Source organism: Mobula birostris, chromosome 22 (assembly GCF_030028105.1).
Source record: "Mobula birostris isolate sMobBir1 chromosome 22, sMobBir1.hap1, whole genome shotgun sequence".
Taxonomy (NCBI): Eukaryota; Metazoa; Chordata; class Chondrichthyes; order Myliobatiformes; family Myliobatidae; genus Mobula; species Mobula birostris.
Window position 1 is genome coordinate 39,796,479 of NC_092391.1, and position 13,440 is coordinate 39,809,918.

The window sequence follows — 13,440 nt, forward strand, 5'->3', positions numbered from 1 at the left end:
GCATCATGGTGGGTACTGATTAGCAGCATGTGTTAGACGACTCCATTCTCTCCTTTTGCGTTTAATTGCAGCTGAGTAAAACATTATCTTTCCCAATATTTAAGTGATTAGTGAGAATTAAAATATAACTGGAGGCTTCCTTAGATAGATCATTTCGCTGAGCAAATCCATTTCCCAGACTGACATTCCGTGCATTCACTTTCCAAACCATTCTGCATTAACTTGTCATCTATATCAATGATTGGAATGGGAATTTACAAGGCAGGGGTCAGTAAAATAGTTGGAGTGGTTGACAGTGAAGATGGATATCAGGATATACAGAGGTATCTTAATCTGCTGGGTAAGTAGGCCAAGGAATGGCGAATGGAGTTTAATTTGGATAAGTGTGAGGTGCTGCATTTTGGTCATTGGCAGTAAACACTAGGGGCCCTGGGAAATGTTTTAGAACAGGGGGGCCCAGAAGTATGAGTACACAGGTCACTGAAGATGGTGTTGCAGATAGACCCGGGGCAGGGGGGTGTGTGGTTTGTAAAGGAGACTTTTGGCACCCTTGCCTTATCTGTCAAAGCATGAGTTTTGAAGTTATGTTGCAGTTGTACAAGATGTTGATATTTGGAATTGTGGGCTCAAATTTAGTCACCCTGCTCTTGGAAAGGTGCTATGCAACTGAAAATAGTGCAGAAGAGATTCATTGAATGTGGCCATGACTTCAGGGATTTGAGTCATGAATGGGGGCTGAGGAGGTTGGGACTCTGACCATTGGAGTGCATGAGAATGAAGGGTGATACTATTGATAAACTGTGGGTATACATCTGTCTCTGAAACTGATGTCAGAACGTCATTCAAGAAGGCAAACCTTCATAAGGTGTCAGGCCCAGATGATATGCAATCCATGGCAGGGTATTGAAAACCTGTGCCAACCAACCAGCTAGAGTATTCAAGGACATCGTCAACATCTCACTGCTGTACTGTCAGATTCCCACTTGCTTCAAAAAGGCATCGATCATCCCTGTGCCCAAGAAGGGAAGGGTGAGCTGCCTGAATGACTATCACCCAGTAGCACTCACTTCTGCTGTGAAATGACATGCTTTGAGTGGTTGGTCATGGCTAGAATTAGTTCCTGCCTAAGCAAGGATGTGGACCTGCAGCAGTTGCCTACTGCCATAAAGGTCTAGAGCGTGCACAATCTCACTGGGTCTCCACTCGGCCTTGGAGCACCTGGACAACAGCGTACATTGTACATTGATTTCTTGAATACAGCTTAGCATTCAACACCATCATCCCCTTAGTGCTGATCAACAAATTTCAAAGCTGGGTTCTGCGCCTCCCTCTGCAACTGGATTCTTGACTTCTTCATCAGGAGACTGCAGTCAGAGCAGATCAGTAACAACATTTCCTCCTCGCTGACAATCAACGCGGGTGCATCCCAAGCATACTGTATGTGCTTAGCCTACTGCTCTGCTCACTCTACACTCATGACTGTATGGCTAGGCGCAGTTCAAACACCATCTATAAATTCACCAATGATACAACGGTCATTGGCAGAATCTCAGATGGTGACAAGGGGGCATACAGGAGTGAGATGACTGGTGTTTCAACAATAACATCAACAAGACCAAAGAATTGATTGTGGACTTCAGGAAGGTGAAGTTAGGAGAACACACGCCAGTCCTAATCGAGGGGTCAGCAGTACAAATGGTGAGCAGCTTCAAGTTCCTGCATGTCAACATCTCAGAGGAGCTATCATTTTGATGCAATTACAAAGTAGGCATTGCAGTGCCTATTCTTCATTAGGAGGTTTAGAAGATTAAATTGTCACCAAAGACTTTAGCAAGTTAGTACAGATGTACGGCAGAAAACATCCTGACTAGTTGCATCACCCTGTAGTTCAAAGGCACCAATGCGCAGGATTGAAAGAGGTTGTAAAGAGTTGTAGACTTGGCCAGCTCCCTTATGGGCGCAATCCTCTCCACTATCAAAGACATCTTCAAAAGGCGATCCATCAGGAAGGCAACATCCTTCATTAAGGACGGTCACCATCCAGGGCATGCCCTCTTCTCATTCCTACCTTCAGAGAGAAGGTATAGGAGCCTGAGGACCCCCATTCAATGTTTGAAAAAACAGCTTCTTTCTCTCCACCATCCATCAGATTTCCAAACAGTCCATGAACACATGAACATTTACCTCAATATTCCTCTTTTGCATTATCTATTTATTTTTATTATTATTGCAACTTCTAGCAACATTTTATGCCTTGCTCAGCACTGCTGCCAAAAAAAGAATAAATGTCATGACATATGTCAGTGATAATAAATCTGATTCTGATGTGTATTAAATAATATTTTACGATACACACCTGGCTGTGCCAGCCCTCAAGGTTTAAACGCTCCAATTCTCCAGAGTATGGATAACTGGCACAGGCTCTTTAAAGATTCAGGCCTGTCCGCTAATTGGCGGCCATGTTTCGGCACCAAGGTTAGGCTATTTAAAGAGAACCTGAACTCAGGTTCAAAGCTCAATCGTCAGCTCAACTTTATTTCAGTCTGTGATTACATTTCCTATTTCTATCTCATTTGGATTCTCATCTAGTTTCATTAGGTTCTCGTCTAGCATCTAGTAAAGAAGCCAATCCTCATCTCAGGATCAAAATTGTGTCTTGATTCTAGTCTGGGATACTCCTGTACTTTGAGTCCTTACAATCCTCACCCAGGCCTCTCGTCACAAACTGAGGGGCATGGATAGGATGAATGTGCATAGACTGTTTCCTGGGGTTGGAGAATCAAAAAGAAACAGGTTTAAGGTGAGGGAGGGAGAGATTTAATAGATACCTGAGGGACAGCCTTTTCACCCAGAGGATGTTTAGTATGTGGAATGAACTGCCAGTGGTGAAGACAAATAGATTAACCCGTCCGTTGGATGGGTACATAGATAGGAAAGACTGAGAGGGTTATTGGTCAAATGCTGGCAATTGGGTCTAGCTTCGGTGGGAATTTTAGTCAGCATGGACACGCTGTAAGACAATGGCTCCCTAATTGAATTCCAGGAGAAAATTCAGCTTCACCTTTTCTATCCAATAGACTTCAGTTTCTTTTTATGATCTTGGCTCTGAAGGAAGCCATTCAGTTCAATGCTCCATGCTAAGTAAAAAGAGGAGTTAATTTTCTTTAACTCTTTTTTGATTATTTTGTTAATGATCTATATCCACAATCTATTAGCCTTTCTGCCAAGGGAAATAGGTCACTCTCAACCTCCACTGTTCTACAGAAAACAGCCCTATTCAGTCTCTCCTTATGTCTAGATCACCCAGCCCTGTTCGAATCACCTTAAGTTGGCTCTGTGGTGCAAGAGTGGCACAGTGGCAGGGCCATTTGAGCTGCTGTCCCACAGCCCCACTGACTGAAGTTCACTCCTGAGCTCTGGAGCTGTTTACAAATTCCCTCGGTGATGCAATGTGGGTTTCTCTCAGGTGCCCCATTTTTATCCCACATCCTAAAGATGTGAGATTAATTAGATTAATTGGCCACTGTAAGCATGTAGGTGAAAGGTAGAATCTGGAGGGAGTTAATGGGAATGTAGAGTTACAGAGGTAACTAGTGGGGAATTTGTGGAGAACTGGTATTGATCAGACAGCTGGCAGAGACTCAATAGGAATTACCTTCAATATTTTAAGGTAATATGGAACTGGCCTCTGCACTTGCCCAAATGCTATCATCTTAAAGTGCTTTGAACAGCTGACAATGGCACAGTCAAAAGCTCTGCCACACTGTACACTCACCATAGTGATAAGGGGTTTCTTCTTTTATGTTACTGTGTAGGCTAATTAAGATGGCTTCTTTGTTATGTTAACTGCTGAGAAAGTTCTCTCGCTAGCAGCATGTTTGGGTTATAGAGAGAGTTGTATTCAGTTGCTAACCAATTGGGATAGATGTTATTCTTTCTTGTGTGTCTGCAAGCTATTGTGATGCGTGGGTTTTTGGGCAGAAGGCGCGATGGGGAGAAAGAGAGTGGACGCGATGCTGTGGGCCGGCCGACGGGACAGACCCCGAGCCGGAGTCCAAGGTCCAGAGTCTTCGGCGGGGAGAGGAGATGAACACAGACTCGTGTGGAGCATCTGGTCGACCACCCTGGTTGGCCCAGGCGGCGGGTCGAGGTGGTCAGAGGGAATCGAATGGTGGAAAGAGAACCGTTACTAGAGCTCCAACTGTTGTGCACGAAGTGGTTGAACTTTGATAAGTTTGGCGCCTTTTACTTTCCTTTTATATTTTATCTCTATTAATTACATAGTTCCAGTAATATCTATAAATTGTAATCATTTAATCGTATTGGGGTACATCACACAACATCCACACAAACTTGATTACCCAGTTTGGCAGGGCCGAAGGCTGCACCCCTAGACAACAGCGAGCTGAGCGAGCCTGAGGCTTACCGGGGGGCTACAATAGCATCTGTTATGCCTCTGGTCCTGACACACCTCGAAAACAAGGACACGTGTCAGAATGCTGTTTCTGGATTTTAGTTCTGGATCCAGCACTATTGTCCCACAGAGCTTGGTGAACAAACTCCTGCTCCTCAGTCTAAGTAAATCACTGTGCCACAGGGTGTTGGACTTCCTAACCAACAGACCTCAGAGACTCAGGATGCACAATGGCTTATCTCCGTCATTCTCAACACAGGTGCCCCTAGGGTTGTCTGCTAAGCCCACTGCTGTACATTCTGCTCGCAAATGTCACCTGAACTTCAAGGGTCTAGTGCAAACACAGTGAACATTGTCAAGTTCACTGATGACACGACTGTGATGGGGCTCATTGCCAACATTGATAAGATGATCTACAAAGAGGTGGTGGAAGAGCTCAAGACCCGGTGCTAGGCAAATAACCTCCTGTTGTCTTGTCTCATTGGCAATCTCTTTGTCAATAAGACAAAGGAGATGGTTATCGACTTCGGGAATACTCGCACTGCTCTCACACCCCTCTTCATATCGGCACCACAGTCTCCTACTAGTGCACATCTGGCACGTCCACTCAATCTACAGTCAAGAAAGCTTGCCAACAGCTCTACTTTCTGAGGAGGCTGGACTATGCACATTAATACTTACGACCTTCTACAGAGGCACAGGCATCTTAGCATGCTGCATCACTGTATGGTATGGAAAAAGCACTGTGACAGACAGCAGGGCCCTACAATGGGTAGTTAAAACTACCCAATGCATCATTGGCACCAGCCAGGATCACTAGACTCAAAAACCTGTTTATTTCTTGAAGTCATCAGGCTGATCAACACCTCCACCCATTAACCCATCCCACCACCCCCTATCACCACTAAACCCACATCAGCCACTCCTCTTCACGGCTTCCTGAGTGCCCGTCATCACCCCGTGCACTGCCACTTTACGCTGCACTCCACACCTCATACTTACACAGACAATCACTGTCTTATTGTGTTTTCATATGCCCTGCTGCCACGGAGAAGAGCTCTTCCTGCTATGAGTTACCCTGTCACTTTATCATTATTTTCAAAGTCACTTAATGTACAGATGCTCCTGCACCTAGCGACACTTTATGCAGAGTATGTACAATCTATGTATATAAGCTAACCTGATGTATAGCAATCTTGTGTTTTATAAGATCACTTTTATATTCATTGGGTTTTTTATGCTAATTGTGTGTTGTTTTAATGCTGCATCGGATCCGGAGTAAAAATCATTTTGTTTTCCTTTACTATTGTGTACTGAGGAATGACAACAAACAATCTCTAATCTTGAGCATTCTTATTGTAGGATAATGATTAGAGGTGTACAAATTGTGAGCATATTATACCCTTCTATTGACATCTTTGCCCAAATATGCCGAGTAAGATAAGATCTCTTATCCCTTCTTAATTACCTTATTTACATGGACTGCTATTTCAGGCTCATCGTTCCTCCAAAAGGCAGCAGATACTCAGTGCAATGGGGAGAGTGCATTTGGATTTGTGTGTTCTAGTTAGAGCAGGTTCCCAACATGGAGTCCACAGACACCTCAGTTACTGGTGGGGCTGCATGGCATAAAAAAAAGTTTGGGAGCCCCTGTCTTAGAAGGCAGGGGTGCTATCATCTGAGATAAAGCTAATGCTACAAAGCAGATTTGAGAATTAGGTTTACATTTATTTAAGATTACTGCAGTGTTATTAATAAACAACAAAAGGTGTTTATTGAAAAAATAATTGAAAATTGTGAATTTATAATGCACCAAGTGAGAGTAACATGACTTCAAATACTGACTTTAAAAAATCTCAGCAACAAAGCTAAGCTTATTTAAAAGTCAATAATATTTATACAGAAGTATTCTCGTAACATGCGATTGTCAGCTTTATGGTCTCATCAGAATTTTAGTAATTTGACAAAAAAAAACGTATTTGAGTCTCTGGAGTTTTGCTCCATAGCCTAGATAAATCTGTGAATTGAAAACTTTGATGTAATTGTAACAGATTATCTTTCCACTGCAGAAGGTTTGTAGAATGAGTTATTTGTATCAAAGTCTGCCTATCAGAGACAGGAATTTAAGGCATCAGTGGAAGAGTTCTACATGTTATTTTTAAAAGGACCAAGTCTGTGGGACTTTGTTCTTGGCTGTGATATGTTAATGACAGAGGGTGCAGTTCCTGGGGAAAACTTGAGTGTCAATGGAGGGAAGCGGTGAAATGATACTATTGTGGTCAGCTTCAGGGTGAACGCTCCACACTAGGCAGCTGTGAACAATTGTGGAGAGCAGTAACATGAGGAAGTATAAGTAGCTGAAGGGCATTTGTGTCTGCAACTTGTTAACATGAAGAAGACCGTAGCTAGTCTGTAAGCTGAGGCACCTTGGCAGCTCTTTACTCTGACCCAGAAAGCTACGGGTCCAAGTCTATGCCTTAAAACTGAAGATAATTTTCCAAAGCAGTATTGATGAGCTGTGCATGGTCCAAAGTACTACTCTTTGGATGCGAAAGTACTGTACATTGAGGTGAGTCTAATTGAGGTGAAAGAACCTATGGTAGAATCTTGTAGAAGGGCTCTCCTGGACAAAAAGTTTTTCCTGATTGAAGAAGTTTTTGAATAAAACTTCTAGATTTGAACAAGACTTCCTTTGATAAAACCTGCCATTGTTAAACTGATTCTGGATAAAAGGGGGAAGGAATGCACTAACAAATTGCTGGAGGAACTCAACAGGCCAGGTAGCATCTATGCAAAAGAGTACAGTCAACATTTTGGGGCAAGACCCTTCATCAGGACCTTGGTTAGGTCTGCTGATTTCCTCCAGCATTTTGTGTGTGTTGCTTGGATTTCCAGCATCTGCAGATTTTATCTTGTTTAGGAGTGCACTAATGTACTCTATTCTTGGTGTGTGTAAATGGTGATGTGTAGCTATTCAAGCCCATAAAGCAAACTGACAAGGAATAGAAAGTTACTTGTACAGTATGTGTAATTTTACTGTGTAAGAGAACATGATTTTACTATCTATCTGCAGGGGGTGAAAGGAAATATAAGTATTTATTTTCCAGGAAATAGTCAAATACTTCAAAGCCAATGGAAAAATCTCTCACAGATATCTTTCAAAAGTTACAGCACTGTAATCTACCCCTGGTCTCCTGGATACCAGTACCACCAAGCCCACCCACCCTTTGAAATCTATGCCAATGGGTGGGATTTGTGACTTCTAAATGATGGATATCAGATATAATCAGATAATTATCATTGCTTTAAATGAAACAGGAAAACACCTTTTGGCTGTGATCTTTAACTGAAGTGCAAAACAAAGCAGATTCTTAAAGTTCTCTGCAAAAGTGCAAACTTAGCACTTATTTTAACAAATGTCATAGACGCTGGAAATCTGGAATGAAACCAAAAATGCTGAAATGACTTGGCAGGAGGGGCAGCACCCGTCAAGAGAGGAGCAGTCAGAGATCAGATGGTTGGCCCCCTATCAGAACTGGAATGTGAGATCATACAAATTTTAACTCGCACTAAAAAGGAACAAGAGGGAAGGTTTATGAATCAATGTTCAAAGTAAACTTATTATCAAAGTACATACTATGTACTACCTTGAGGTTCATTTGAGATTGGTAGTGGGGAAGGCGGGGGAGATGAGTGCCTTTGAAGAGTCTGTGAAAGTGTTCTCGTTTCAGTCCTCCTCAGCCTTGTTCCCTTCTTCACCACTTCTTCCAGAACAATAGTGATGGTGTCTGCCACGTCCTGTATGGCGCAGAACTAGAAAGTGTCATCACCCTTTTCCCACTTGAACATTCTCCACCTGTTCTCCTTCCCTTTATCAACTTTCATCTCTCTCGCTCTTCCTCGGGAGTTGAGGTTTTGACCGTAACTGACAGAAAGCTACAGACTGCCACAGCCCTGTTGACTTCACTTCCTTGCATCTTGTTAAAGTGCTCGTTCCGTTCTCCTAATTTCTGATTCTTCCAAACACCACCATTTAAACTAGGTTTTCTGTTTTCCTCGATCATGTCTTCCTCCCCACCATACTCATAGTAGCTTCCAGAGCATCCCTTTCTTTCCTGGACCATTCTGTTTGTAAACTCTTCCTTCCTGCCCAGAACAAGGGAAATCTTGTCTTCATCTTCCACCCCATGATGTTCCATATTCAATAGATTTAGAATTTTGCTTATCTAACACACAATGCTACCACCTGGTCCATCTTCCCTTGTTCTCCTTTTCATCATTCTTGAGGACAAGCTGGTTTACTCTTCTACCTCCATCAATACCCACTCCCACCTCTAACGGTATCTCCCTATATAACCTGTTCCATTCTCTTTATCCAGGTCTCAAAGACTTCACAAAGACTTCACCTAGGCTTCACCTGCACTTCTTCCAAGCTAGAGTACTCCATTTAACTCATGATGTGCTTCTTTACGGTGGGAAAAACGAACACAGATTAGGCCACAATGGTCCACAGGGCACCACTTTCCAGCTTGCAGGACTAACACCGATCTACTAGTTACCTATCACTTTAACGCTCCATCCTGCTCTCACTCTGATCTCTTTGTCTTTGGCTTCGTGCACCGCTCCAATGAAACCCAACATATCCTCAAGGGAAAGGACCAGCTTCCTTGACAAGACACTTCACAGCACTCAACACCTGATTCATCCATTTTGAATAAGCAGCTTTTTCTCACTTTCTCAGAGCTTTCCCTCCTCTCTACTCATGGCACCCTCTCGCCCTTCTCTCCCTGTTCAAAGGCCTCTTTCCTCTAATGCAGTGATCAGAAAGGTACACAAGCACCCAACAAGCCTTCAGCAAAACCCCTCTGCTCTGTTATTCTCTGGACACGGCTGGGAAAGGAAGATGCATTGCATGCCTTTTCTTACAATGTATCCTGCTACCTGGCAGATCAGTGGGCATACATTCCAAGAATGCGTGAGTAACTCAACATCTTTCAACTAGACTATTGTCCAAGGGCTGCGAGTTTAAATACAGTAAGTATTTGATAAGTCAGCCAGGAGATGATGGGCAGAAGGGCCTGTTGCTGTACTCTCTGAATCTATCACCATCCAGGTTCACAGTTTGATCTAACCAAGAGGGAGTGATTGGTCTACTGACTGTTAAGCTACACTTCAGTGATGCCTCACTGGAATGGGGGGTGTCATATCCTTTGGATGCCTCTGTTCTTTCATGTCTCCCACTGTCGCTCCAGGTATTGTTCATTCTTTTCCTTGTTTCAACTTGTACCTCTCTGCATTTGCCACTTTCCTCGGACAGTGGGGAGCTACAGAGCCGCAGTTCATGGTTCACTGGCCTCGCCCAAGCAGACCACTTCTCAGGTGAGTTTGACACTCACAGAGGAGTCTCCAGCTGGCAGACGCTGCTGCAGAACACTGTTACAGAGATGAGCAGCAGTTCAATGGTTATCATGAAATTGCTGGACTCTCAGAAACATACAGCAACAAAATAGTGCTTTCAGCCCATCAATTCCATGTTGGCCATCAACCATCTACCTACACTAATTCTGCATCAATCTTTTCTTCATTCTCCCCATATTCTCATCAACTCTGTACAGATTCTACCACTCGCCTACAAACAAGGGACAATTTACAGTTAAATATGACCAACCAGCACGTTGTGGCGATGTGGAGGAACCCTCTCAGTCTTCGGGAGAAGGATCAAGCATCAGCTTTATCACTATATACATTATGTGCATTAGGAACTTGTGGTGCATTGGCATAACTTGCAACAAAATCAACAACATTGAACAACTATAAAGAATAAAGAATTATGTAAAAAGTAAGTTAGAAGTTAAAGTATAGATCAGGAATAAAATGAGTTTAAATACATAAATACCAGCGTGTATTTACAATGTAAACAGCATTATAAAAATGGTTTAAAGAGCTTCAGGTACAGTGCAGTCACTGAGATAATAGGGGTGGGTGGAGTGGCTAACTAGAATGGTTGATCAGATGAACTGCCGAGGGGAAGAAACATTTAAGACGGGATGAAGTTTTTGTTTTAATCACACAGACAGCACTCAAGGTCAGGACTGAACCCAGGTCTCTCGTGCTGAGAGGCAGCGGCTCTACTAGATGTGCAGCTGCATGCTCTGGAACAGTGGGATAAACAAACAAAGCACAGCTTGAGGTGAGAGTGCAGCAAACATGGACAGCTCTGGTGACTGAGGTGTACTTACTTTTATTAATTTTACTTTAGCAATACAGCATGGAGTAGGCCCTCTCGGGCCAACAACCCCCACCAAACATGATTAACCCTTCTCCTAATCACATGACAATTCACAATGACCGATTAACCTACTCGGTATGTCTTTTGGACTGTGGGAGGAAACCAGAGGACCCGGAGAAAACCCATGCATTCCACAAGGAGGATATACAGAGACTCCTTACAGAACAGCACTGCAATTGAACTCCAAACTCCGGAATGCCGCAAACTGTAATAGCATCGCACTGTCCGCTACGCTACCATGGCACATAACAATAGGCCATGAGACAGGGGTGGTGGAGCTTGGACTGAGAAAGCCAGGGAGTGGAAGTCAAATATGGGTAGAAGTTGAAAAGCTATTTGACGGATGTAAGGGGTTTCTTCTTTTATGTTACTGTGACAGCTCACAAAATGGCTTCTTTGTTATGTTATTTTAAAAAATGGCTTTTCTGTAATAACTACAATGTAAGGAGTTCTCTCTCTCTCTCTCTCTTTCTCTCTGCTTATTTGGGTTATATTATTGATAAGAGAGGGAACGAACCAATTAGGATAGATGTTATTCTTTCTTATGTGTCTGTAAGCTGTTGTGTTTCGTGGGCTTTGGTGCAGAAGGCGCGATGGGACAGGGAGAGGAGACATGATGCTGTAAGCTGGGCAGCGGAACGGACCCTGAGTGAGAGTCCAAGGCCCAGGGTCTTTGGCGAGGAGAGGAGACGAAGACAGACTCATGTGGAGTGTCTGGTCGACCACCGTGGTTGGTCCCAGACTGCGGATTGAGGAGGTCAGAGGGGATCAAATGGTGGAAAGAAGACTCCGTTAGTTGAGCTCCAACGGTTGTGCACGAAGTGGTTGAACTTTGATAAGTTTGGGGCCTTTTACTTTCCTTTTATATTTTATCTCTATTAATTACATAGTTCCAGTAAGATCTATAAAATGTAATCATTTAATCGCATATGGTGTATTGTCTGTTATTTGGCGGGGTGGGGTACAGCACACAGCATCCACACAAACCTGATTACCCAGTTTGGTGGGGCCGAAGGCTACCCCCCCTAGACGAAAGCGAGCTGAGCGAGCCCAAGGCTTGCCAGGGGGCTACACGGAGAAGGTGCAGTGAGGGAACTGAAGAGTCTTCCTTTGGAACTAATGGTAACTGATATCCTGAGATGTTGGCTTGCAGCGAGAGTGAAGAGTATTAATTATGGTGCACAACTATGGAGTCACAAGTATACCAAATGTATTCTCTCAGTCATGGAGGAAAATAAAGTCAATGTTTCAGGTCGAGACCCTTCGTAGCCTGAAATGCCGGCTGTTTATTTCCTTCCATAAATGCTGCCTGACCTGCTGAGTTCCTGCAGTGATGTTGCTCCAGATGTCCAGCATTTGCAGAATCAGCTGCATCTCCAGCTTGTAGTAGAGATTGTGAGAGCAGATGTGTACAGGACCTCCCTGGAGGAAGTGATCCACCGAAACGAATGGTACTTCACGTCAATATTTCAGGGATGCCGAGTGTAGCTTGCGTTAAAGAGATCAGAGAGCAGGGATGGAGTAGGTTCATAATTGGCTAAATTTATAGCTGTTTATTAGTTAAATGATTGCGTAACTTCATAAATGTAGGCAACTTGAATTGGTTCATTTCCTTTCTAAAAGGGAAGCAAAGAAGTGATACATACATGTAGGATATAATCAAGAAGTAGATTGTATCACATGGTGTAAATCTTGATATCTCCCTATAACCAGACAGTGCTGTTTAGTTGAGAGTTACTGCCTTCAGCAAAGAATGCTTTCTTTATTGGCTTTCTTTACTGCCTAACTGTTGATGCAAGCATGAAGGAACTCAAAGACACTAAGGTGGGAATTATGTCTACAAGGTTATTTCAAATTCTTCGAAGCGCATTTAATGATCGTGCATATGATTGTATACATCATGTGATGCCATGCTTATTTATGTATAGCACATAAGTGTCAAAAATGGAATCATTACCAGCACCGGTTTTCTGAGAAACATGGGAGCAGTGACTGAGGTCTGAATGTGTTGAACTGTGCGTTAAGTCTGGGAGTTTGTATTGTACATTATGTAAAGATGAAGTGATGTCTACGAGCTTCTGCTCCCTTTCGGCAACAGAAGCTAGGAATCTATTGCAGACCGGGGTGTTTCCCCTCTTGTGAATATCAGCTGTTGGAGGGCAGCTGAAACAACTCTAATTTACAATTGTGTTTAGAAGCAAAAAGGCTGGAGTGAGACGAAGGATACTTGGTAAACCCCAGTCATGCTAGTTCAAGAAGATATGAAGGATTAAAGCAGGGCTGACTGCTTTAGAGGTAGAAAACAAATGCATAGCAGTTATAACTTAGAATGAAATAGTTCTTTTGTAATTAACAGCCACAATATATAAGAAATTTATGCTTGTCAAATTTCCTAGTTGAAATTTCAGTGTATGTTAGAAAAGGAAATATGTTGTCGGAAACAATTATTTTGAAAATATATCTTGATGGCAGGAACAATGATGGTAAGTTGAAAATGCAGGACAGGCAAGTCTTGGTTATGGACACTAAAGATTCTGCAGATGCTCGAAATTCAGAGTAACACATACATAATGCTGGAGGACCTCAGCAGGTCAGGCAGCATCTAAGGAGAGGACTAAATGGTCGATGTTTTGGGCTGAAACCCTTCATCTGGACTGGAAAGGAAGGGTGAAGAGGCCAGACTAATAAAGTGGGGGAAGGTTAAGGAGTACAAGCTGGAAGGTGACAGATGAAACCA

The 13,440-nt window shown here is 43.1% G+C and overlaps 1 protein-coding gene across 4 annotated transcripts in view; it reads left to right on the top strand.

Moving 5' to 3' along the window:
- LOC140186127 (alpha-(1,3)-fucosyltransferase 7) overlaps nucleotides 1-13,440 on the top strand; it is a 50,628-nt gene that overhangs the window by 16,171 nt on the left and 21,017 nt on the right. The window contains exon 3 of one of the 4 annotated variants that reach the window (XR_011882790.1): nucleotides 3,982-4,162. The exons of 1 other annotated variant lie outside the window; for it this stretch is intronic. Coding sequence is in view for 1 of the 3 variants with exons in the window: in XM_072240031.1 (XP_072096132.1) it covers nucleotides 5,483-5,565 (83 nt within the window). In the remaining 2 variants the exon portion in view is untranslated. Of the gene's footprint in view, nucleotides 1-3,981; nucleotides 4,163-5,368; nucleotides 5,566-12,405; nucleotides 12,528-13,440 lie in introns of those variants that run through there. 2 more of the 4 variants (XM_072240031.1, XM_072240033.1) reach the window with 2 other exon arrangements.